Source organism: Sesamum indicum, linkage group LG11 (genome assembly GCF_000512975.1).
Source record: "Sesamum indicum cultivar Zhongzhi No. 13 linkage group LG11, S_indicum_v1.0, whole genome shotgun sequence".
In the NCBI taxonomy this organism is placed as follows: Eukaryota; Viridiplantae; Streptophyta; class Magnoliopsida; order Lamiales; family Pedaliaceae; genus Sesamum; species Sesamum indicum.
Window position 1 is genome coordinate 1,026,476 of NC_026155.1, and position 25,567 is coordinate 1,052,042.

The 25,567-nt window shown below is 35.0% G+C and overlaps 3 protein-coding genes and 2 non-coding genes across 10 annotated transcripts; 3 read left to right on the plus strand and 2 right to left on the minus strand.

The window, feature by feature from the left end:
* Positions 243–316, plus strand: TRNAV-AAC. Its single transcript has one exon. It is a non-coding gene; the product is annotated as a tRNA-Val (tRNA).
* LOC105173157 (probable E3 ubiquitin-protein ligase RHB1A) lies at positions 503–4,358 on the plus strand. Of its 4 annotated transcripts, none has more exons than XM_020698046.1 (5): positions 503–667; positions 1,842–2,043; positions 3,128–3,506; positions 3,618–3,727; positions 3,879–4,358. In XM_020698046.1, exons 2-5 carry the CDS (start codon positions 1,981–1,983, stop codon positions 3,900–3,902), a joined length of 576 nt encoding a protein of 191 aa, XP_020553705.1. In that variant the 5' UTR covers positions 503–667; positions 1,842–1,980; the 3' UTR covers positions 3,903–4,358. The 4 variants fall into 4 exon arrangements, with proteins under 4 accessions (XP_020553705.1, XP_011093125.1, XP_020553704.1 ...); XM_011094823.2 differs by having other exon boundaries at positions 505–667; positions 1,892–2,043; XM_020698045.1 differs by lacking the exon at positions 503–667 and adding an exon at positions 698–839 and having other exon boundaries at positions 1,892–2,043.
* Positions 8,688–11,059, plus strand: LOC105173159 (ubiquitin-conjugating enzyme E2-23 kDa-like). Its single transcript, XM_011094825.2, has 6 exons — positions 8,688–8,955; positions 9,044–9,123; positions 9,744–9,858; positions 9,957–10,009; positions 10,089–10,217; positions 10,645–11,059. The coding sequence occupies exons 1-6, from the start codon at positions 8,912–8,914 to the stop codon at positions 10,773–10,775; spliced, it is 552 nt and encodes a 183-aa protein (XP_011093127.1). The 5' UTR covers positions 8,688–8,911; the 3' UTR covers positions 10,776–11,059.
* Positions 11,224–22,988, minus strand: LOC105173160 (ATP-dependent helicase BRM). 3 transcript variants are annotated; one of them, XM_011094828.2, is made up of 15 exons: positions 22,795–22,988; positions 21,975–22,144; positions 20,238–21,521; positions 18,810–20,120; positions 18,117–18,229; positions 17,750–17,837; positions 17,542–17,628; positions 17,172–17,264; positions 17,010–17,093; positions 16,716–16,919; positions 15,786–16,028; positions 14,157–15,707; positions 13,529–14,062; positions 12,369–12,620; positions 11,224–12,116 (listed from the first exon to the last, which is right to left on the minus strand). In XM_011094828.2, the coding sequence occupies exons 2-15, from the start codon at positions 22,104–22,106 to the stop codon at positions 11,478–11,480; spliced, it is 6,615 nt and encodes a 2,204-aa protein (XP_011093130.1). In that variant the 5' UTR covers positions 22,107–22,144; positions 22,795–22,988; the 3' UTR covers positions 11,224–11,477. The 3 variants fall into 3 exon arrangements, with proteins under 3 accessions (XP_011093130.1, XP_011093128.1, XP_020553703.1); XM_011094826.2 differs by having other exon boundaries at positions 22,266–22,987; XM_020698044.1 differs by having other exon boundaries at positions 21,975–22,988.
* TRNAY-GUA lies at positions 25,261–25,346 on the minus strand. The gene is given in 2 exon segments: positions 25,261–25,296; positions 25,310–25,346. It is a non-coding gene; the product is annotated as a tRNA-Tyr (tRNA).

Below are 25,567 nucleotides of genomic sequence, written 5' to 3' on the forward strand. Positions count from 1 at the left end.
TCATTCATTTTTTCTTATAATATTTTTAATTTTTTAAATAAATATATAATTAGGACAAAATTGATAATTTCAAACTTCCATTTAAAAATTATATAATTTTATGAAACATCATAAAATATTTATAATTTTATATATAATGATGGAGTACTTATAATTATAGTAAACTTGAGGGAGCTTGTTATAATTTTCTCCAATAGTTACTAAGGAATTTGTCGTTAATTTATTCAAGCACAAGGCATCAGGGTGTCGTGGTGTAGTTGGTTATCACGTCAGTCTAACACACTGAAGGTCTCCGGTTCGAGTCCGGGCGACGCCATTTTTTCCCACTTAGTATTTTTCTTTTTTTAATCTTTTTTGTTATCCTTTTTTGATGGCTGAAGAAGAGACAGACAACACTAATTACATTAAAGGGCCTAATACAGACAAAACGTTAACCACCACTCAACAATGCTTTACGTGCCCATCTCAAACAGCTCTCCAATTCTCCATTTTTGACTTTTTTCTTTCCCCATTCAGGCCCCTCAATTTTGCTGTTATTGCCAAGATCCCCCTCCCCTTATAGAGAGTTGAAAACCAAGCCCACTGAAATCATATGAAAAAAGAAAAGAAAGCAGACACTTTCGCATGTTGCACAATCAGTTGCCGTAGTCAAACCTGGATTTTTGAGGTGAAGTTTCGTCTTTTATACGTATTTGTACTTTGTGTTGTCTGAAAGTGTGTGTTTTTTGTGTTTTTCTTTTGGTGGGTTGTTTTGTTGTTGTGGGAACTGATTTACTGTTTGTGGGCTTCCTGAGAAACTCTGTTGAAGAGTTGTTTGGCTGTTCTTTCTTGAATTGAAGGTGTGTTATTAGAAAATTCTTGACTGTTTGATCAGGTGAAATTGGGTTTTGTCTTTGTTTTGGGTTTATAATCAGAGTGCTCTGCGCTTCATGGTAGGTTTCTTGAGTCAAAGACTCTTCCTTTTTCCTTTTTTGCTTTATCCGTAAGGCTCAAAGACTCTTCCTTTCTCCTTTTTTGCTTTATCCGTAAGGCTCTGCTCTTACCAGTTCTTTGAATTGGATTTTTTGTCCCTTCAATAAAGAAAAAGCAAAGAGAAATAATATGTTGATTTGGCAGATATAGGATGGAACTGGAGTTTGATAACATAGGTAGTGACTCTGTTGAGGGTCTTGTAGATGCTACACTGGGTGCGTGATACATCGAATACTTAGATGATTGATGCATACCTATTCTTTAGAAATGAAGGGTATCTTGTAATCATTCGTATGCCCGGTGCACAAACCACTTGGTGTAGCATGAATTTGATCATATTTAACTTAGATAATTGATGCCTACCTATTCTTTAGAAATGAAGGGTATCCGATAATCGTTCGTATACCCGGTGCACAAACCACTTGGTGTAGCATGAATTTGATCCTATTTAACTTAGATGATTGTTGCGTACCTATTCTTTAGAAATGAAGGGTATCCGATAATCGTTCGTATACCTGGTGCACAAACCACTTGGTGTAGCATGAATTTGATCCTAGTTAAGTATGGTTGCCAGTTCGGGAGTTTGTTTTGATGACTGTTTAGCATTTCAATGTATGTATCATCTTTCTGTTGAAAGCCTGTCGATGATGACTTTCAAGCTTATTCCATTTTGCTCTAGTAATTTAGTCTCGTAACTTGCAGTTGCATTTGATATATTGCCATCCTGAGGACTCTTTATCACTATTCCACTTTTGTTATTTGGTTCTGATTAACTGATTCAACAAACACCAACCTGATTCTTTACAGCTTACGATTCACTGTTATTTCTTTATGCTCGGTTCATGATGTTTGATGGTTTTGATATTCAGCTTGGCAGATGCATGGGCTGTAATAATTTGTTTGTTCCTATGGTTTCCAGCGTTTATCTTTGTCCTGTAACTCCAAAGAGCATAAAGGGTCTGGCAATATATTACGAAATCTCAGTCATTAAGTGGAATAGTTGATGAAATGGGAGGTTGCTGTTCGTCCTCCAGAAAGCTGCAGCTTCATGGAACACCAGTCTATTATTACGTTAGTATCTCATTTGCCATTCTTTAAAGCTCAGATTCATGAAGTTAAGTTGCATTTGGATTGAAGGATTTGAAACTCATTTGAAATCATGAATTTCGAATACTTCATAACAAATACTTTAGATATGTTTGGATAATTTTAAATGTAAAGGATTTCTAATCCTTTCATTTTAATTTTGGACTAAGTTTTGACGAATACGGATGGATTTCAAATTCTCCAAATCTTTCCTTCAAATCCAAATCCATCAATCCAAAACACCCTTAAGGATCTAGATTATATTTCACATGTATCTCAATATGTTGGTCTAGCACATATATGAAGAAGCCACTCTGAGCTTTGGTAGACATCTTAAGCGAACAAGATGGAATAGGATTACAACTCCGCAGACAGATAAAGAAGACCTTGTGAAAAATGTGTCATGAGAATTGAGTTGCGTGAAATAAATTTAGAATTTCTAGGATCTAGTTAGCTCGAGAGATTAATTTTTGGCTATTTCAAGAAATATGCAATTTTTTAACGGTAAATTACAACGACTTCCCCTGAGGTTTGGCATAATTACGGTTCCCATCATCGTTTGAAAAATTACCCATACTCCCTAATTTTAACGGTCGTCTAACAATTAGCCCAATCCATTAGATTTTCATTCATTTTTTGTGATGAACTGACTAAAATGCCCTTGTGGATTAAAAATTATAATTTTATTCTATTTTTTAAAATTTTCTGATTTTTTTATGGACTAAGTGGATAATTTTATTATAATTTTTAAAAAATCTTCCACCCCATTCGATTTTTTTATAAGTTTTTAATTTTTTTTAAAAAAAACAAGAAAATTATAGCAAGGGTAAAGTTGACAATTCGTATCTCCATCCAAGGATTACATAATATCATCAAAGATCAGGAAGGTATTTGTAATTTTTTAAACAACGAGGGGGTATTCGTAATTATGACAAACCTCAGGGAGGTCGTTGTAATTTAGTAATTTACCCTTTTTCTTATAGAATTACCGCTTATTTGCAATGTTTTGTGTGCTGAGCATTATTTTCTATTATACACGTACTTTAACATGTGGAACTCCGTTGTTCAGTATCCACCGTCCTCGGACGAGCATGGGTCCCTGACATCTCATAATGGTGTCGCTACCGTGCTCACTTCTGGGGTATTAATCGACTTAAATCTGAATATGTCCATTCCCGACACTTATCGATCCCCTCCTGCACCTATGCCATACGATGTCGTTTTGGGGCACCCACAATCTACAACTGTTGAATCCGGAGAAGTGACCTTAACTGGCGGCCGTTTGGCGAAGCCTTGTCGCATGGATCCCAAACAAGCAAATTGCATAACTCAAACGGGCTGCTTGCCTGACTCTCCAAGAAAGGTAGACGTTGATCTCTTGAAATCAAATCCACCTACTTTATCAGCTGCTGATGAGGAGGAGGATGCTTGTCCCACTTGTCTTGAAGGTGAATTACTCTGCAATATATTCAATGATACATTTCTCTTGTATTTACATTTTCATCGCTAATCCTATTTGCCTGCTGATATTCTATTTTCCTTCACAATTTCATCTGCAGAGTATGATTCCAAGAATCCCAAAATCATGACTAAGTGTAACCATCACTTTCACCTTTCGTGCAATCTTGAATGGATGGAGAGAAGCAACACTTGTCCTGTTTGCAATCAGGTTTGCTTAATACTGCCGTTCATGTGCTTGAATTTCACTCAACAACTCATGTTTCTAGTTTTACCGAGTTATGAACTTGTTTCCACAAGTCGAGGCAGTCCAGAAAGCTTTCCCTTAAGCAAAGATCTTATTACATTGCACAAATCTGCAGGAAATGAGATACGAAGTTCTTTGAGAGTCCCAAGTTGCAAGTAACTCGACTACCTCATTCGTAGCTCGCCAACATTGCGTGTGATTCTTGCTCTTCTGCTCTATTCTTGATACCTGCCAACACATTTGTTCGAGTTATATAAACCCTGTAAATACTCGGTCTATAAATTCATACGTCTCGCCTTCCTTCAGTCCCGTTGGGCGGATTCTTTGCCAAGACAACGTACCATCACAACATCAAGGAAGAAGAACAACATTCTTTGCAGCAGCTGGATTAGACTGTGCGGTCTGTATAGGTTGTCGGGAGCTTTCTGCACAGTTCTTGATATGATGTTTGTAAAGAACAAAGTAGAAAAAAATGTATATATTGTTGTTTCTCTCCTTCTATTTATTGGTTCCCTCTCACTCTTGTAAAGATCACTCATTTGTAAATATCCAGTTTGGTAATTTGATCAATTTCATATTGTAGCTTTTGAGTAAATATTTGGTTATTCTGTGTTATATCAATTGATGTTATATATAGGAACGAGTTCATGTGCCGTCTGAAATTCCCCTCAGAACATCCACCATTAGTTACAAACGATGAGTTTGAGTGGTTTAAAGCTGCAAGAGTTTTTCATCCAACGAAGTGTCTTTTTAAAAATAAAATTATATGATTCGTACGAACTAAAACGAATAATGTATCACTGCAACACAACAGGACATCAATCATCAATTGCAGTGCATGCCACATCATATATATATATATATACTCATTTCTTATGAGGGATAATATTTTTAATGATATTTGGCATTATAGAATAGAAGTGATTAGTTTAGAAAAGAGTGAAGAATGTGACATCATTAATTATTTCAGAAAGATAGTAAACTATTTGGCATTCATTGACAATTTTTCAGGAGTTGCAAATAAGTATGGTGGTTGGGAATTGATTGATTGAATGAAGAATAGAATAAGAAATGTGGAATAGTGTGGTGGTTGATCCCTCAAGCTTCTCTTGCCTTTCCCCACTCATCAACCTAACACATACATACATCACCAAAAATTCTTGCACGAATCAGATTTAATTGAATCTAAATTACTGGGGGTGTTCGTCAAAATTGTATGACCGCTCCAACCGATCGGCACAATCAAAATCGCACCACAACGGATTAAGATGAGTTGGGCTGGTTTTGAGCTAGTTAAAAAAAGACTGCATTTTAATAATTGAGTTTGGTTTTATATTTACATAGACCACATAAACTGCATTTTAACCGTAATAATAATAATAATAATAATAATAATAATAATATCAACATATTAGAACTTATACAAAAGTCTTGATGATACGTAAGCTAATATTCAAGACAATAATAATAATTACGATACTTTTTATTGGTATTGTATAATATATATATCTTTTATGTTGTAAATGTTTGAATAATTTGCTATATTTTGTATTTCTTCTTTTTTTTTTTTTGGGTATGCCAATATATCCTTTCATATAATAATAGAATTATAAATTTATGTGTCCAAATAAATAATTTTATAATTAATTTTTATAATAATAATTGTTAATTATGTATATAGTTGAATTGAAATAGAATTATAATAAAATAAATAATAATGAAGAGTTTTAGTCACAACTAATAACTATTTAAATAAAAAAATTAATAGTAACTAGAAAAAAATATATAGACTACAGTAAAACCTCTATAAATTAATACTCTATAAATTAATAAACTCTCTAAAATAATAAAATCTTCCGGTCCCGACTTGGGCCTTTGTAAAAAATCATCAAATTCGATAACATAATAAGATAATAATTTTTCGGAAAATTCCTTTATAAATATTAGGTCCCATTAAAACTCTAAATTAATAATTCATAAATATTACAATTATAAATATTATAGTAATTTACTAAAATATGAAGTTTGTAATGCTTTACGCATTTGATCATTCATGGATGATTTTGTGATGCCTTTTAGAAGAAAAGACATGGTTAGATGTCATGAATTATTTTATTTTCATATTGAGATTTAAGTATATGTTTCATCATCATGCATGAATATATTTAATTGGCTATAATAGTTATTTAAGTGCAACGAATTAATGTAAACATGTATACTTAAGTAATTTCAATGAATTGATACATGCGTCTACGAATATAATAGTTAATTGTATACAATATAAATATATTTAATTAGTTACAAAGAATTGATTGATGCATGAACATAATCAATGAAATATATATGAATTCATTTATTTTCAATACATATGTACTAAATTTGTTAAATTTAAAAAGTCTCTCTTTTAATTAATAAAATATTAATTTATCGATAAATTAATATCTCTCTAAATTAATAAAAATTCATGATCCCAAGATTATTAATTTATAGAGGTTTTACTGTATACAAATATAAGAAGATACGATATAAAAACTTGAAAAAATATATTTTATTGTTTGTCCCTGTAATGTGATCATTAAAATAAAATAATATTTTTATTGAGAATTTAAAAGCCTTAATGAAAAAATATTTGACAAGAAATATTAAACTATAATTTAAAATATTAATAATAAATTTTCGTATGCATTACTTCTCTATATAAAAAAAATCAATTACTATATAATTTAATTTATATGTCTAAGACATTATATATCCCACGGACACACACGTGTATATGTATGTGTCTTTTTGTGTGCTTGTTTTGTATGTATATAATTATCGTGATCCAAATTTAGTTATATGAACTGACATTTAACTAAAAATATGCATATGTTGCATGTAGAAAAAATATATTTTATATTGATATAAATAATAAATAAAATAAAAAGTAGTTATTTTATTTTTAACTATTTTTTTTACTTTATAAAAAATGATATTTTTTAAATTTAGTTTAATATATATTTATTTATAAATTTATCTTATTATTATAATGTAACAATTTTATTGAGATAATAAGAATATGCAACACACGTGCTTCTCACTAGTATGTATAAATATATAAATGAGACCAATTAGTTAATTAATTCTTACTTATTGGTATTTTTTTAAATATTTTTTTTTACATTGATAAATACAGAACTTAAAATAGATGATATTTTTATTTTGTTACTATATATTTTCATAATCATCTTATTTTTATTTCAAATAATATTTATATATTATTATGACCAGTTTAATTTACAATTTAACTCGAAAATAAGGACTTTTTTCACAATCTTATTTAAAAGTAGTAGGTTTGTTTTATTTTGTTTTATATTTGTTTGTATTCTTATCGTATTTTTATATTTTTGCTAACTATCATTACAGAAAAATGTATTTATTATAAAACAATTATAAAAAGACATAAATTGTAATAAAATACTAATATGATTGCACATTAACTCTATACTAAAACCGCAAGAACCCCAAATCCAATTAGACCGGAAAGTGCGGTTTAGATGATTGTCGGCTTGAGTTTGGATTAAGTTGTTCAAAAACTGCAAATATTGGATTGGGCCAAAAAATTGCCTAAATTAGCCCAAAACCACACTACGACACTCTTATGAACTACTCATATGGTAAGGACAAAATGTTTGTTGTGTGATTGGTGTATAATTCAAGAATAGTGACAAATTACATATTAGCACGATACACTTGCTTTGTAATTACTTTGATTCGATCAAATTAATCCAGAAAAAGTATTATTTTAGTTCGCTAAGTATGCCTAATTTTAATTTTAGTCCGATAATTATGTTCATTTTTGTTTAGGTCCAGTAACATACGAAATTGCTTACTTTTAGTCCTCTGACAGATTTTCGGACAATTTTACCCCTATGAGTGCAATGGACTAAAACCGCCTTTCAAAGTTGCATAGAGGTAAAATATCCGAAAATCTGTTAGAGGACTAAAAGTAAGCAATTTCGTAAGTTACTGGACCTAAACAAAAATGGACATAGTTATCGGACTAAAATTAAAATTAGATATACTTAGCGGACTAAAATAATACTTTTTCCAATTAATCCCTTGCAAGAATTATTTTCCATACATGATATATACCCAATATATATTTTGTGCCCAAGTTAATGATGGGATGACTATGGTTCCGAACAGCCAAAAAAAAAAAGGAATATCCAGTCTTGTCCGAAAAGTATGAGGATTTGGGAGAGATTCCATTTCCACATCATCTTCATGTTGGATTCTTGTTTTAAGTTCAATGGAACTAACTTTATTACACCCAACAAAGTTTTATTACAAATTTGTGTCCTGAATTTGAATAATGTTGTCATTATGTGCACAGTACTATGAAATAACAAACACTCAGGCTTCCTTCTGTCTTTTTCCCAAATACAGAATTAAATTTATCAAAAACTAATCAAATATCCAAACTATTTTCATAAAAGAAAAAAATTAAATATGCGAATAAAATAAAATTATAATTTTATCAATAATAAAATACAACATGATCATAATTATGGTTGTAATCCCATAATTGATGCCATTAAAATGTTATCTTATTATTAAATGATGGAATGGGAGGAATGCCTTATCTACAACATACACCTGCCTCATCTATATATATATATATAAAATAAATACTTATTATATACGCCTGACATAACATATTAATTAGAAACGGATTTGAAATAAAAAATTTAGTGACGTGAACTAGAGAGTGTTCTAAATTTTAATTTTAATGGCAACATCTGGAACAATGAATTAATTTGAGTAAGTGGGGCCCACGTGTAGGATAGGAAAGGAATCTGGAAAACGTAAAGCATAGATGTACGTATGATATACGGTGTAATGGTATACGTATATTATACGCATGTATATGGTATGATGATAGGTGCCTAATCATCATCATAAATGCTACCCCAAACACATGACACATCCTTTGGTTGTTCTCCATTCATTTCATTCATGTTCATAGACTCTCGCACAGCACAGCAGAAGAAGCAACTCAAATTCTTGATTTCTTTCTCCCTCATCCCTTTTTTCTTTCCTTGAGTTGAAAAATTCAAGAGAGAATTCAAACAAACAAGCCCAGAATCAGAGAGCAAATTATTGAGCATGTCTTCCCCAAGCAAGAGGCGTGAGATGGATTTAATGAAACTGTAAGTTGTTGCTGCTGCTGTTGTTGTTTTTGTGGGTGGAGGGTTGTGATTTATTGCTCTTACTGGGATTTCTGATTTCTTGAAATAGGATGATGAGTGATTACAAGGTGGAGATGATCAATGATGGCATGCAGGAGTTTTATGTGCATTTCCATGGACCCAGTGACAGTAATTCTTCCAATCCCATTACTCAGTTTTTATTTTTCTATCTTTTCCTTTCTTAGTTGTCTTTTTCGAGATGTTTGACTGTTGGGTTTTTTCTTGAATCTATTAGAGTCGGGAGTTTTTTGACTAGGGTGCAGTATTTTTCTAAGTAAATCTTTGCAGCTTTCTGGAGTTAGATTTGTCCACCATGATTATGTGCACGAATTCTTGAAGATGAATGGGAAAAGAGTCTTTTGTTTGTTGCTTAGAGCAAAAATTGATAGTAATTGAAGATAAACTGTTAATTTCCTTAATTTTCCATTCATACTGAATCTTCTTTGTTTGGTTGAGGGGTTGATTAATTTAAGTCTTCTTGTTGTCTTCTTAGGTAATTCTAGAACCAAGTTTGGTCATTTTGAGATAGAAATGGTGTTCTCATATCGGTGTGCTACTACCCTTTTGGTTTAACATTTGTTTTCCTTTTTCGGTTGTCGTTTTTAATGCTTATATGTTCTTGACAAACATATGGAACTTGAAGAAGTTGAGATGGCTGTTTCTGCGAAAAGATTTGTTCATTTTTGTTATGTTTTGATCAGGTTTTGTTGTTTCTATTTGTTAAATGTTCTCAATGCGAATGCGGACAGGTCCTTACCATGGCGGAGTATGGAAAATACGGGTGGAGCTTCCTGATGCATACCCATACAAATCTCCATCAATAGGATTTATTAACAAAATGTATCACCCCAATGTAGATGAAATGTGAGTTGACATATCCTCAAAGTTTCATTAGATAGAAAAGACAGCGTACTCATCAGTATTGACATTTTTTCTTTTGTTTGTGGATTATTAAAATCCAGGTCAGGCTCGGTGTGTTTGGATGTTATCAACCAGACCTGGAGCCCCATGTTTGGTAACGGACTAGTGTAGTTTTTCATTTTGCAAAACTATTATGTCGTCTTTGTTGTTGTTAACGCCAACATACTCTACAGACCTGGTGAATGTGTTTGAGGTGTTTCTACCACAACTTCTCTTGTATCCAAATCCATCCGACCCATTGAATGGAGAGGCGGCAGCTTTAATGATGCGCGACCGAGCTGCTTATGAACAAAAAGTTAAAGGTACTACAAGCTTCATTTTTTGGAAACTTGGAAGTCGCTTATAGGATCCTATTGATGACAGTGTCATGTAGTTTTGCTCTATTTATAACTCTGTAACTAAACAAAACGGGCTGAATGGCCTCTGAAACTATGTAACAGTTCTGATAGTGTAACAGAGGTTCGCCTTCATATTCCCATACTATAGAACTATGCATCACATAAGAATCTAAACACTGAAGGAGAGTCTTGTAAACAGGATGATAAATGATATGGATTTCATGAAAAGAAATAGTCAATCATCATTCAATCATTTCACGGATGATTTATACATGTTCTAGGATGTTCTATGGCCCTTACGCATATAATGCTTAAATCTCTGCAAATCAAATTGCATCTTGTTGCGTACATCAAAATTCAAACGTAACATGCTTGTATGTTCACCATCCAGAATACTGTCAGAGATATGCCAAACCAGAAGATGTAGGGGCTGAACCGGAAGAGAAGTCGAGTGATGAAGAGATGAGTGAAGATGAATATGACTCCAGCGATGAGGCAGTTGTGGGGCCAGTGGATCCGTAGCCTTCTCTATCTATGTAATGACCCGTCTTGGTCGCTGTACATTATGTTCTAATCTCTGCCCAACATCTACTCAAGAAAGTGCACATAGAAGAAACCATTCATATTGAAAAAGAAGAATTCTCTTCTTTTAAAGTTTGTTTATGTAAATAGATGTAACATTGTTTCGATGTATTTTCTTTATTACCTGCCAAGCAAATGCTGGGGGTCTAAGTACTGCCCCTGCATCATTGTCTTATGTACTTGCTAGTAATGTATTGAGTTTCATGAATCTTTTGCTTTATCTAGCTATGTCTTGAGGTCCATGGCATTATTCCTGGCCCTCCCTTATCGTTTTCTAATGCAGATTCACAATTTTAAAGGATTTACGGTGTTTGCAATAAACACTAAATTATTGAGAAAGTTGTAAGTTTAATTGTTTAGAGAGAATGGGAGTGTTTGAAAATAAGAATGAAAAATGAACAATTTGAGGACTATAAATATAAGAACAATTCATCTATAAATCCTGTACAACTCAGCTCCTGTTCATATTTGATTTTCCTTCTCACTTTGTACACTCGTTCAGTTCTTTCTTGAAATTTCCTAACAAAGCATACATCAGTAACTACTTGCCAATAGTGGCAAGCCCATATACATAAGCATCAGATTTCAGGTGACCTACCAATTCCACAGCAAACTTTCTTCCCCATTACAGGGGTCATAAATTCATATATGGCTAGGGCGCCTCCTTCCAGCATCAGTTCTCATTCTCTTTACAGGATTTGCCCACCCAACAGAACCACTGTCGTTCCCTTGTTGAGGAGAAAGGACAGCCCATCCTCGTTGTGTGGCGCTCTGTTGGCTTGATCCCTGGTCCTTTGAACCTGGGCCTGTAATAATACGAGCTATGCCGGTGGGTGACACAGGACCTCCCAACCCATTTCCAGATCTTGCAGCTGATTTTTCCCTATCTTTCCTCTTCTTTTTACAGGTGACAAGGTCTCCAGGATGAGTAAACAGGCGTGCGTTGTCTGCTTGACCTAGCTCCCGGCTGCTCTTGCCACTGCTTAGCCTCGACTCCTTTCGGGAAACATAGCTCTTTACCTTAGTGTCCTCGACGGTATGAAAGGGTACTCGAGAATGTGGCTTCTGGAAAGGACTGTTTTCAGCATCCATGTTCTTTACTAGTTTCTGGCTCTTGCTCTGACCAGCAAGCTTCTGTCTTGACGATGGACCAGAGGCTGGTGTGGCAACTGAACTGGAGAATGATATGGAATTTCTGGCTTCTTGAAAATCAGTATCTGGGAATGCTATCTTCAAGATATCGAAGAACAGATCGTGAACTTTCCTTGCTTCTGATCTCACCTATTGAATTGAATTATACAGTTTGATTCAGATAGAATTTTGGGAATTGGCAAACAATGTATGGAGGGGAGAAGGTGAGCAACAAAGTTGACTCATTTCTAAATTTGCACTTTACAGAACATACTTTCAGGATTAAAAACTTCCTTTATAATAGTAAACACAGTATTATACACAGCCAAATTTAAAACCAACCTTCAGCCTAAGATGCGAGAAAGCAACAGAAATCTGTGATAATAGAATAAAATACCATACCTCATATGAGGATCCATAGAATTGCATGCTACACTTCAACATAAGCTGAACATCAGACACGAGCTCCATAACCCCATTGTACTCATAGTTGTCAACACCAAGATCAATCTTTCTTAAATCCAATAGGTTGTCCCCTGTCCCACCCAAACCACTTGATTTTTCACATCTTCTCCACAGCTCAGTTAGCATTGGCACTATCTGATGACCTTCTTTGTCTATTCTTCTCTGGAGCTTATTGATTACATTTTTGCACTGCAAAAATAACGTTATAATAACTCTTGAGCAGTGATTACACACAAAGAGAGGGAGGCCATAAATAGCAAGCGCCAAGGAATTTATGTAAAGTACGGCAGAAAAAACAAATACATATGATCTGGTTTAACTGGAACCAGAATCATTTAAATACAACCATATCTTTCGGAGAGTGAAAAATCAGACAGATCCCCAACCCCTCCAAAGAGAGAGTTGAGAGCAAAAATGTGATCAGCATCATAAGTGTGATGATCCATTACCCAATCCCTCTGAGGAAAATGACATTTAAGGTTAAAGAAAGAGCAATCCAGTGATAAGCAATAAAAAGATGCCGTGCCATTAAGGGGGTGTTTGCAAATGCTTATTTTAACACTTATTGCTGAAAATAGTGTTTTAAACTGTTTAAATTAAGTTAATTTAAGCCAAAAGCTATAAGGAGCTCCATACCAACTTCTGCAGCTTATTGTAAAATTATAACTATTGAGTTGTTTTTCCAAACACTCCAAGTTCAACCTTTTTTCACTTTAAACTTTTGTTTCCTTCTGTGCTCTCTAGTGTGCTAAATGCTTTAGTACAGCAGGAAATTCATTTTGAGGAATGGATTATATTTTCATTCACTCTAAGCCTCAATTTCATGTGTTTATGCTGTACTGCCAGTCGAAGTAGAGGAAATGATCACGGTAAGACTCCACTTTCTCGCTAATCATAATAACATGTCATGACTCCACTCTCTATAAGAAAATGGTGGTTAACATTCTTATGCTAATCAAACAAGTGTTTCACTGAGGCGAGAATCGTGAATTCATTTTGTTAAATAGCATTGCTGCTAAGGTCATGTATAGTACAAGCTTCATCCATATGCAGTTAAACTGGATGGAAGAGAAGTAGAAGTGCTTAGAGAAACTTACCTTTCTCTGGATAACCTCAGACATCTTATTGGCACTACTTTTAGGCCTTTTCATGACTTTACTGTCCCAAGTTTCTCTAGAATGTTCTGCGGCATCATCTGGAGGAGTAGACCCATAATTTACTCTTCCAGATTTAAGCGGATGCTCTTCACCTGTATTTGAATTTTTCTTTGACAGTAAATTTCGTCTGTTCTTAACGGATGAAACATTTCTACAAGTAGTCAGTGAGCTAGAATCTCCACGAAATTTATGTGCACGGTCATCCCTTGCTTGAGACCCATATGTACCATCCACCTGGAATGGCAACTGAGAAGGATCTCCAAGCGGAAGAGATGACTTGTCATTGTGCTTCTCCTCTGACCTCTCTACAGTAAGCCGTGGCCGAAGCCGAATACTCCGTTTTCGTTTTATCTTGGGCTGCAAGACCTGTTCATCTTCACCTTCATCACGATCTTGGATCCAACCACCAGATTGCTGGTGATCCATCTGAGAGTCCCCAGATACAGCAATTTCCCCTTCTTCTAATTCGTCTGCCTGGCAAATCAGAATAATAAAGAATGTTAGAGACTTTAACAACTTCCACAATATCTCATAATCAACAAATCGGAAAATATGTTAGTGGACATACCAATTTCTTTGAATGGGAGGTGGACCTGCCATCTAAAGCAGAAAGCGAGCCAAACTTCTGAGAAGACAGTGAAGGTGATACAATTCGCTTTAACCTTTGACTGTGAGAGGAAGATCCAGATGAACCTGCTTCTTCAAGTATATTATCATTTCTGAGGCTCTCTGGAGCTCTTTGGTATTCACATCCATCAGCAGAAACAAGACCATCTTCTTCCAATGAATGTTTATTAACACCAGGTTCTCCAGTAGACTCATCATCTTCAAACTCCCCTATTTCTCCTTCTTCGTGAACAGAATATCCATTCCTGTCCTCAAAACTAGCTTCAGAATATTCTTCATTTCCTTCATCCAATTCAGTGTAAATTGGAGTTTTCCCCTTAGGGCGCCCCCTCCTTCTCTCAGTCTCAGAAGCCGCCTCACTGGAATCCATGCCAATAGTTCCTCCAAATAAAGCATTCTTTGATGGCTTCTTTGATGAGTTAGAAATGGTAGCATTCACTTCTTGGGTACTAGTACGAAGCCACTTTGGGACCTGATCATATCGAGTCATCTCATCCACCCAGTCAAGTTCTTCGTCCATTTGATCAAAGAGCTCCAATTCCGCTTCACTCCTAGCAATCATGCGGTTTACCTCATGAAGAGAAGGAACATCATGAACTGTTTCTTGATATCTCTCTTCATCATGCAACAGGGTTTCCAAGGTAAGCCGTCGCTCTTCATGTGTAGTCCTCTGGTCAAACCGCCCAGCATTTATTACTTCATCAGCCATCTCAATCTTATACTGTTGGATATTATTCCGAATCAGGCTCTCAATTGACCCCATGTACCGGTCCTTGCCAGCAAGGTCTTCATCTGAATCAACTGCACCTCCACTCCTGATTTCATCTTCTTTCTGATGGCTTGATATTTTGTCAACTACAGCTTCCATATAAATGACTTTCACCTCCCTAGTCTGCCCAATACGGTGGGCTCTAGCAACAGCCTGTTCCTCATTTTTTGGGTTTGGATCAGGATCATATATGATGACTGTGTCAGCAGATTGAAGATTCAAACCCCGTCCAGCAGCACGAATGCTGAGCAAGAAAATAAAGCAATCAGTGTCAGGGCTGTTAAAGTCCACAATAGCACTTTCCCGGTCTTCTAAACTAGTCGTCCCGTCAATTCTTCTGAAGACAAGCCTACGCCACTGCAAATACTCCTCCATAATATCAAGAAGCTTGGTCATGGTGCTAAAGAGCAGTACCCTGTGCCCTGTTCTCTGAAGCTTAATCAAAATCCTATCCAATATCCACAATTTCCCACAAGATCCCACAAGAAAATCCTTTGAAAAGTCACTAAAATATGGATAATTGAGCAAAGGATGATTGCAAGCTTTCCTTAGTTCCATGCATCTATTGTTTAAGGTTCTGTAACTTTTAGCTTGATAAAGTGCATTCTTTTGAACCTTACGCTGTTCATCTTCTGGGTCAACCCTAAGAGTACCAGTGGATTTGATCCAATCATATATGGCACTCTGTATAGCAGACATTCTGCATTTCAAAACAATTGAAACCTGCATTGAAATTGCAATTAGAGATTATGCACAACCAATATATATATATATATATATTATACTCTTAAAAGGACATACCTTGGGAGGAAGTGATCCTTCCACATCTTCAACACGACGCCTGAGCATAAATGGCTCTAATATTTGATGAAGTCTATGGATTGTAATCACCTTCTTCTCAGTCTCTAGCCAGTCATCTTCAGCATTGTGATTGGACCCTTCTTTTTGAAAAGGTTGAGAGAACCAATCATGAAACACTTTCCGATTATCAAAGACTTCTGGGAGCAGCAGGTTTAACAGAGACCATAGTTCTTTAAGATCATTCTGCATACAGAAGGAAGAGGAACCAAGGTTTCAGAATGGGGGTTGGGACTCAGGGCTGAGGGCTGAGGGGCGGAAGAACAACTACTGCTACTACCACAAAGAAGAAATGAAAGAGAAAACATGGAACCCAAGGCAGTATATATTTCTCCTAATGCAAGGAGTGGAGATTAGCAAGCTAGCATAGCAGAGCATGAAACCATGTGTTGTGACAGCTTCTTGTATTCTATAATCAAAGAGTAAACAATTTACACAATCTAGAGACATTTTCCGCTCAAAATGAAATCCAGCTGAACTATAGGCTTCAGGCTCGGTGATTGAGATCATATATGAACCTATTCTCAGATTTGGACGTGACAAAGAATACAAGTTATTGCTATAGTAAGAACTAAGAAGTGAAAGTTACTGTGAGTTTGAAAGTCTTGGAAAACAGCAGGAAAAACCAACCATTAAGTCAAAATCATAACGGCAACCATTTTTCAAATGTAATCTGTAAAGATGCTTTTGAAATAATTAGTTCTGCCATTAAACGATCCATGTTAAAGGAAGAGAATCACACTATCAAAAACTTTTATATGTAAAAGCAACATAACAAATATTTCAACAGAAATTGCTAAAAAGTGACACCACATGAGACAAAAGCTTCGTTATAAGTTCACGAAAAGGAGCTCCATAAATACAAAAGCTAACCTGCAAAGGTGTCCCTGTGAGAAGCAAGCGCCTTTGGCAGCGATATCTATCAAGATCACGCGCTAAAACCGACTCTCGGTCCTTCATACGCTGTGCCTCATCAATTATAATGTACTTCCAATCAACTTTTGAAAGTTTTGATCGATCATACATAATGAACTCATAGGTAGTCACAAGGACATTAAACTTCATGGCCAACACTTCCTACACAGTAGATAAACAACACGAATTTCACTACAATACAAGGCAAATTATCAATCTAAATTTGAATATTATCAAAAGTAATCTTCTTACTTGTGAAAACAATTTCGATCTTTGGTCTTTCCCACCAACATAATATATGCAGGACACACTCGGAAGCCAATTGTGTAATTCACTCTGGAATACTAGTTAAATTAGGATGTAAATGGAGAATATACTCATAAGTATTTGAATGGAACTATAAAGGAAAACAACCTTCCAGTTCACCAGAACAGCATTAGGAACAATGATAAGATGCGGACCATAGTTTCCTTTGAACTCCATTAAATAAGCAATCAAGGCCATAACCTGTATAAGGGGAAAAACACAATTGGGGCTGAAAATATACATCTACAAACTTACCAGCACCCTAATGGCCATAACCTGTATGAGCAAAACATTGGTAAATATGCAACTGTAAACTTCCCAATGAAACAAAATCCAGGTGTTCATTAAAATATTAAAAAGAAATGAAGAGATCCAATTATCCGGTTCGAAATCATGCATAATACAATGGACATTTTTCAAGATGCGTACATACTGGTAGCCAAAACCTTTAAAATAACATTAATCCGTAGTAATTCACCTGTACAGTCTTCCCAAGACCCATCTCATCAGCCAAAATTCCGTTCAATTTGTTGTTATATAAAGATAGCATCCACTGCAAACCAACCTGGATATTCAAAAAGAACACAGATTAATACTTTGAAGCAATCAGAAAGTAAAACTCAACAGCACAAACTGAGCAGTCACATGTCAATGATGGACTGCTCTTTAAAAAGAGGGAAACTTACAAGCTGATATTCACGTAATGTTCCAGCTCGCAACATTGTAGGCTGACTGATGACCCTCTCACTCACAGCATGTGCAAGATTGTAATACCTGGTCGAACCAAAAAAAGCAGAGAGATTATACCAAACAGTAATTATGTATGACAGCATATTATTATAGGTTACTGCAAAATATTGACAGTTTCCATGTGGCAGAACCACTCAGACAACAAGAAACTACACTATGTTAATGTAGATCCTAAGAGAAACAATACTAGATGCCACATCAAATTGGAAAATTGACAATATAAAAACCTTAACCATTTCTACTATATTGTTGTTTAACGACCATCTCTATGTCAACTATCAGAAGTCTCTAGAAGAGTCTTACTTGTTAACAGAAGAGCTATCTTTTCGTGCATTCATCTCAGAAAATCGATTCCTTATCATCACTTCTTCTCTAGCACAGGCAGCAGCTGCTCTTACTTCTTCTTCCGAGAGACCCTTTGGTCCAGATTATAAATGAGAATATTTTTAGTAAGAATAGGAAATGTTCAGACATGGAGAAAATCAATTAAAAACTACACAGTACTGTTTTCAGAGACCTGGGGAAGAGAAAGGTGTGTATTGGTATAAAAGTATAGTTGTTAAGGACTTCATCCTTGTAAAATACACCTTTGCTAACATGATGAGTCTTAATATGCACATCAAACATCTAAACAGGCCCTTTCTGGTACAAAGGCAATAACTTTTAAACAAAACAAAAACCAAAAGAAATTGATCACTTTTCTTAACAGCCACAATCATTGATCAGTTTTTCCATTCTATAAGTTGAGATGGTAATATTTTTGTGATTTTAGTACTCAATCACCAGAGGTGGCAACAAAGGATAAAAGCGCCAGATTTTCTAAACAAAAAGTACTGGTTTCTACTTCCAGAAGTATAAGAATGCAAAAAGATAGATTCAGTTATAATGTGTAACCCTTGTGTCTAAAGCATCTTATTTGGCTCATTATAGATCCATGTCAAAATTAGGTTTTGTTTCTGCTTAGTTTGGGCGCAGGCTTTGAGAGATGGGTAGTACCTGCAAACGAGCAGCTGCAGCGGCAGCATTAGCTGCCTCCTCAAACTCCTGTTGATTTTTAGCAACTGTTATTTTACTTCCAAGTTTGTGAAGATATTCTTCAGTTTGAGTTAAAAATGATGATAGAACAGCATATCTTTCCGCAGCATCCCCAGGTACGTTAGTTTGTTGTTCAAGCAACATCTCCCTATATCTTTCTACGTCATTATTTTTCAATGCTTCCATCCTTTTATTACGGTCATCATCTTTCCTCTTTGAGAACTCCCTCAACATCCTTTCATGATACTTGTGAACACCCCTATTGCGGGCGGTTCGAGCATCACGGATGGCCCAGTGTGTCTCTAGAAGCTTCTTGCGCCATTGCAATATGGACTTCAGTTGCCTGTCCCTAGTTGCCTTCTGATTAGCCTGTGATTGCCTATTAAGCTCCTGACGTTGCCGCTCACATAGCCGAACAAATTTTCGATATGGTCTATCTGGCATAGCCATTATTTCTACTTGCTGTTGCTCAATCTCCTCCCTTAAGCGTGCCTGGCATTCAGCAAGCTGGAGTGTTTTTGATTCAATTTGTAGCCGTATCACAAGATCTGGTCTAATTCTCTTCCTCTCCAAGTTAACAGCAAGTATTCTATCAATCTTCTCTATCTTCTCTTTCCTTTTCCTTTTACGAATTTCTCCATTTTCCTGAGAAAGAAGATCATTTATATCGTATGCCAGAACCAAATTATTGCTGTTCATCATAGAGGGTCCAAGAGTGTCATTTTTCCTGGTGAAGATAGGGAAATCAAATAAAGGGCCATGATACTTTCTAGTTGAACCAGCATCTTTAGGTTGAGATATACTGCTCGCTGGATTCGAATTTTTCAAGGGCATTGTATCTGAAATACTTGGCTGGGAAGCAACTGCTTTTCCTCTGTCTAGAGAAACTTCATTCCTGACAGGAGTTTTCTGAGTTCCTGTTTCAGGCTCCTGGTCACATTTTGCAGAAACATCAAGACTTTGCTGCTCTCCTTTTCCAGGAGGGACTCTAGGTTCCTTTGTTGTACTTGTGGTGCTTTGTGTAACTGCTAAGACAGCCGGCACATTATCTCCTAAACCCTCCTCCTTCAAATTATTTACACTTACCAATTTTACAACCTGAGAGCCCTTCTCACTTGAGCGTATATGTTTTGCATGCCCATCTACATTTTCCCCAGCTAATCTATCATTACTAACAATTACAGGAGGAGCAGTAACCTGCTGAATCTGCATATCAAGTGGTGGGGGAACAATAGCTTGGAGCAGTTCCCGTGGTAAAGCTCTGTCTTCTTTCTGCAATCAAGGAAAACAAAGATGGAACATAATTTCAATATTTTTGTCAAGAAATCAATGACAAAGCAAACCAAAGGAAGTGGAGAACTTTTTAATGTGTAGGCGAAATCCCCCAACCTTCAATCGCCTAAATGCAAGTATTTGTGCTTTAAGTACATGCAGTTGCTGTTTAGTAAATCCAACATATGGTTGTCGCATCTGAGGAAGTGGTCCACCCTGAGATGTTGATGGATGACCCACATTACCATCATTAGGTGGAGTTAAAGATTGTGGAGGAGGTCTATTGACTTCTCCGGCATGTTGAATCTGAGAAGCTTCATCGAGAGCACCCGAAGTTGTTGTGACAAATAAACCATCAACTCCTTGGTTGAAATTCCCAGAACACTGCCCCTGGGGCAAAGGAGGCATCCCATCGGCAAGCAAATTATGCTGTCTAGGTGGCAAGGGGCTATCTATACCATGCACAGATATGTTGCCAGAGCTGTTAAATAGAGCTACTCTAGATGTTACACCAAGAGTACTCGGTGAAACTGTCAGCCTAGCTTTAGAAGAGCCAGATTGCCCCGAGACCTCACTTGAGGAGTTACCATGGGGTGAACTTTCATTCTCAATTTGTGAAGAGGTAACATGGTTTGCAAAAGATGCAGATATGCCTGTACTGCTTCGATTTGCTTTTTGCTGAGCAAACATCCTGGACTGTATGAGTGGAATAAGTTGTGCGATCACATTCGCATTTGCAGGATGTGACAAGTCGATATTACGCTCAAGTGCCAATGCCTGCATCTGTGCAGTCATGGTAATTGGGTTGTTTGCCATGTTCACAATATTTTGCTGCAACTGCGGTCCATGCATTAATGTGGATGAAATTGCTTGGCCATGTAGTGTAGGAAGATTAGATTCAGGATCAGGTCTGCCATCAGATGCAGAGGACAAATTATGCTCTGCCTGTTTCTCACAATGAGCAACACACTCGGATGATTTCTTGGACGAAGATGTCTGAGACTGATTGAATGCTCGGGCAGACACATTCTGTTGCATCTTAATATTTTGTATCACACTATCCTGATCTTTGCCAAGAGGGACAACCGTTCCCAGTTTCATCTGCTGTTGAGATGGAACTCCTAAAGCTGACCTCTGTTCGGCTGCCTGGAAGGCATATTGCATGGGATTCATCATTTGTTGCTCAACAACTTGACCCCAATTTCGACCATGGTCTGAAAAGTTGGGAGAGACATGCTGCTGGCTGAAATCAACAAACTGTCTGGGCTTTTGAGGTAGCTGCATGGACCCAGTTGCTGCTGTGAAATTGGACCCTCCAAGAACTCCATGGAAATTGCCAGCTTGGTAGGCTAAGAGGGCATCACTCCCTTCAGGTCTTCTCAGAAATTGTTCGTGGAGTGACTGTACAGGCATTCAGAAAGGACAGGGTAGTTAGCTACTGCGGCTTGCTAGTTCCCATATATAAATTCCACACATTAAAAGCTAATAATTGCAGCTCCAGAGAATTCCCATGAATTTTATTGTAAAATAGTCAAACTCAATTATCAATTACATAGTACCAGCGTTGAAAATTGAACAAGTTTGAATAATACCAAATTAATATAAAAAGCAGAACAAAGCAAACTAACAAGCACAAACAAATAAAAGTAACCTTCTGCTTTCCGCGATACTAGGAAAATATAAAAAACACAAACAGTACCCAAAACCACTCTTTACACATAATCGATGAAACATTGTCAGTTTCAAAGCCACTCTTTAGAAACAAGCAGAAATACCCAAAACCTCTGGTTTTAGCCACTGCCACACTGAACAAAACAAAAGCAAAAGAGATTAGAGACAAAAAAAAATTCTGACCTGTTTTTGCTGCTGCTGCTGCTGCTGCTGCTGATCAAATGCAGAGGAAGAGGAGGATGTAGAAGCTGTGGCCAATGCCGCCGTACTCCAGCCATGGCCGCCACCGCCAGGGTGCGGCCCACTAGATTGCATGCGAGATGTTTAAGAAAGCCCAAAAAAATACAGCGTGCCTAAGTCCAAAGAATCAAATTGTAAGAATCAGACTATAATCGTATTGGTAAGTTGAAGCTGGTGAAATAGTAAAAAAAATCCGTCGTTTCAAGGCTACGGACTGCATGCAACAAAATCAACCTTCAAATACCCCCAACGAAAACTTTTCTTCACCAAGCCCAAGATTCCACCAAACACCTCAATTCCGCCAGAAAATAGAAAGAACAACTTCTGCGAAGTGCCTTTAGAACCCTACCACAACCGAAGAGAATATAGTTGACACAGACATTTCAAGGCAACCATATTTCAACCATGAAAGAACCTCAAAAATCGAAGATTTCAGCCTACACTTGGATTCCCCTAAATATTCAAAAAGAACAAAACCAATAATCCCATCAAAAACCCTTTTTTAACAAATTGACGCGGGCGATAAAATAAAAAAACCACCGAAGAGAATTCCGCTGCCAAAGTTCAAAATTCACTCCCCAAGCATGGCCCCCATACAGGGCTGCAGACAGAGAGAGTATTTCAATTATATATATATATATACTTCCTCTATATATATATATATATATATATAACGTATGTGTTCCCGACAAATATTTTTTTGGACAAATCGAAAACAAAGGAAGGATAGGCGCGAAAGTATGGGGCCCAGAGGCTGACTGACAGTGGATCTGGCCGGCGTTATCCGATGTTGCCGGGACCTTTTCCGCAGTGCGGTCACTCTCTTTCTCTCTCACTCAGTGCTGTGTGTGTGAGAAGTGAGAACAAATTTGTCGCGCTGGGCCCTTTACATAGGTTTGTAGGGATTTGCAACGCCTTGAATTTAATATGGATTTGTCAAACTTGGGACCCAAAGGCCGCCACCACCCTCCCTTTTATTTTAGTTTTAGGGAGGGAAAGTGAAATGAGTGAAAGAGGAAAATAATAATATTCTTTTTAAATTATTTGATATGATCGGATGAGACGTAAATCTCAAATACAATACCTTGTTTGGTATAAGAAAAATAGATTAAGAATAAAATATTATTTTTTATAATTTTACTAAATAACTCTTCTCTTCATTTTATATTAAAATATATATATATGGGGTAATAGAGTAAATGAAAAAATTGTTAACTTGATTATTGACTTCGATACAGTAGTTTTTCAGCGATTTTATTATTATTATTTTGATAATTATGTACGGTATTATCAACGGGAAGAAGAAAAGAATTGGAGAGAAATATATATATATATGGGTAATAGAGTAAATAAAAATAAAAACTGTATTTTTTACTTTCACTTTTTCGCCCAATTTTGGACCCAAATAAAATTAACTTCAAGGGGGTTTCATATATATCGAGTTTTACTTGACTTTCATTACTTCTCCCTAACCAAACACCAAATTATCTCTTATGCATTCACTTTTATTTTTCTTATATTTTCACTTTTCACCCCAACTAAACACACTCTTGGAGAAAAATTATAGTCAATTTTCATTAATTTTGGTATAATTATGTATATATTTTGTTATTTAAAAAAATATTAATATTTTAAAAAAAATATAAAAAATTATATAATTTACATAATTGTTCACTCTGTCCTTGCCATTTTTTAAAATGTAAAAAAAATGAATAACGTGAATGGAGCATTTTTAAAAAACTATCCATTTAGTTTGTAAAACAAATTTAAAAAATAAATAAAATTATAATTTAAGATAAGTTATAACGAGTTTCACTGAAATTATCAATGGTGCTCTGATTTTAATAGCGGTCCAATAATTTTATTTTTTGTGATAAAATAACCAAAATGTCTTTGTGGGTAGTGATAATAATTTTAGTTTTTTTTTTTAATTTTATGAGTTTTTTTATGAGTTAAGTGGAAAATTTTATAATTTTTCAAATATTTTCATCAAAGTCGTTCAATTTTTTTATAGTATTTAAATTATTATTTTTTTAAAATTAAGAGCAAAGTTGATAATTCAAGCATCCATTCAAATATTACAAAACATTAGGAGTGTATTAGTAGTTTTTTAAACAATAATGAAATATTTATTATTATGCCAAATTTTCAAGGGAGCTCGTTGTAATTTACTCTATAATTTATAGACTATAAGGGCATTTCAGTCATTTCACTATAAAAATTGAATAGATTACAATAAATCGAGCTGATTGTTGGACGATCATTAAAATTAAGAGGATATTATAATATTCCAAGTTACAATGAGGTATTTATAACGATCAAAATTCAGGGCGGAAAAATTTCGTTATAAATTATCATTATTTGTAAGATGTTTTTTTTTTTTTTTAGGAAAAAGAAAAGGAGAAATTAGATAAGTGTATTTTTTATGTCTTTATTTTTATATTAATATAAACGAAATAAAATAAATGATGATATTGAATGGTGTGTTTTATAAATATAGAGACAAATATTTGATATATTTTCTGAAAGTTTTTTTAAAGCAAAAAATTGCAAATGTGTACGGTCTAAGAGTTTAGGGATAATTACACTATTCTCTCATGAGATTTGGCGTAATTATATAAAAAAAAATATATTATTTGATAATTATACATCTAATATCCTTGAATTTGTCACTATTTAATAAATAGATCCATCTGTTAGTAAATATGTATAGAATTTGTTGATATTCGCAAAAAATTGAATGAAAATCCATATTCAACACCAATTGTCTTGTTACTGACTTATTATAAGTCAAAGATATATTTTTTGACCAAACAACCCTTATAATGATAAAATATATCCTCTTCACATGCATTAGTTTGTAAAGACGTAAATGATAGTTTGGTTAAAACAAATATTTAGTTAACTTACAATAAATTAGTAATAAGTCAATTGGGATAAATATAAATTTTTTATTTAATTTTTTTGCTAAATATTAACAAAATTCATAAAAGTAAGGGGATGTATCTGTTAAACATAAACAAAAAATCAAGGGTATTAGGTTAATTTATAAAATCATGGATGATGTGTAATTACACCAAATTTTAAGGACCATGAAAATCTAATTCAATTCTATGGATTAAATCCGATAATTCACTTTTTTTATATTTTTTAAATAATTATTATTTAGATATAATTACAAAGGTTTATAAGTAAACTGAAATTGTAAGAAAAGCAAAAAAAAAATGAATCCGACCTGCCGGATTCGAACCAGCGACCTAAGGATTTCAGCAGCCATACTACAGTCCTCCGCTCTACCAACTGAGCTAAGGTCGGATGTTTGCAAGCAAGCTCAACAAGGACTTACAGTAAGTAAGTGGACTATATTCGTAAGAAAAAATGCAAAAAACCTCCCTATACTATTGCAAAAAAAAAAATTACCTCTCCATATATATTTTTTTTTTGTAATTTACCCCTATATTTTTTTTTTAAAATATAGCAATTTACTCATTTACAATATCACAGAGAGTAAATTACATTAAAACCATTCTTTGGAT

What these genes read in the sequence shown, in the direction of transcription:
- LOC105173157 (XM_020698046.1), top strand. Translation starts at nt 1,981, where the DNA reads ATGGGAGGTTGCTGTTCGTCCTCCAGAAAGCTGCAGCTTCATGGAACA. An exon ending in GAACACCAGTCTATTATTAC is followed by an intron (nt 2,044 to 3,127) that starts GTTAGTATCTCA and finishes TCCGTTGTTCAG; the next exon opens with TATCCACCGTCCTCGGACGA. An exon ending in CTTGTCCTGTTTGCAATCAG is followed by an intron (nt 3,728 to 3,878) that starts GTTTGCTTAATA and finishes ACAAATCTGCAG; the next exon opens with GAAATGAGATACGAAGTTCT.
- LOC105173159 (XM_011094825.2), top strand. Translation starts at nt 8,912, where the DNA reads ATGTCTTCCCCAAGCAAGAGGCGTGAGATGGATTTAATGAAACT. An exon ending in GAGATGGATTTAATGAAACT is followed by an intron (nt 8,956 to 9,043) that starts GTAAGTTGTTGC and finishes TTCTTGAAATAG; the next exon opens with GATGATGAGTGATTACAAGG. An exon ending in CACCCCAATGTAGATGAAAT is followed by an intron (nt 9,859 to 9,956) that starts GTGAGTTGACAT and finishes ATTAAAATCCAG; the next exon opens with GTCAGGCTCGGTGTGTTTGG.
- LOC105173160 (XM_011094828.2), bottom strand. Translation starts at nt 22,106, where the DNA reads ATGCAATCTAGTGGGCCGCACCCTGGCGGTGGCGGCCATGGCTGGAGT. An exon ending in TTGCATTTAGGCGATTGAAG is followed by an intron (nt 20,121 to 20,237) that starts GTTGGGGGATTT and finishes CCTTGATTGCAG; the next exon opens with AAAGAAGACAGAGCTTTACC. An exon ending in GTCTTGGGAAGACTGTACAG is followed by an intron (nt 17,265 to 17,541) that starts GTGAATTACTAC and finishes CCCCTTATACAG; the next exon opens with GTTATGGCCTTGATTGCTTA.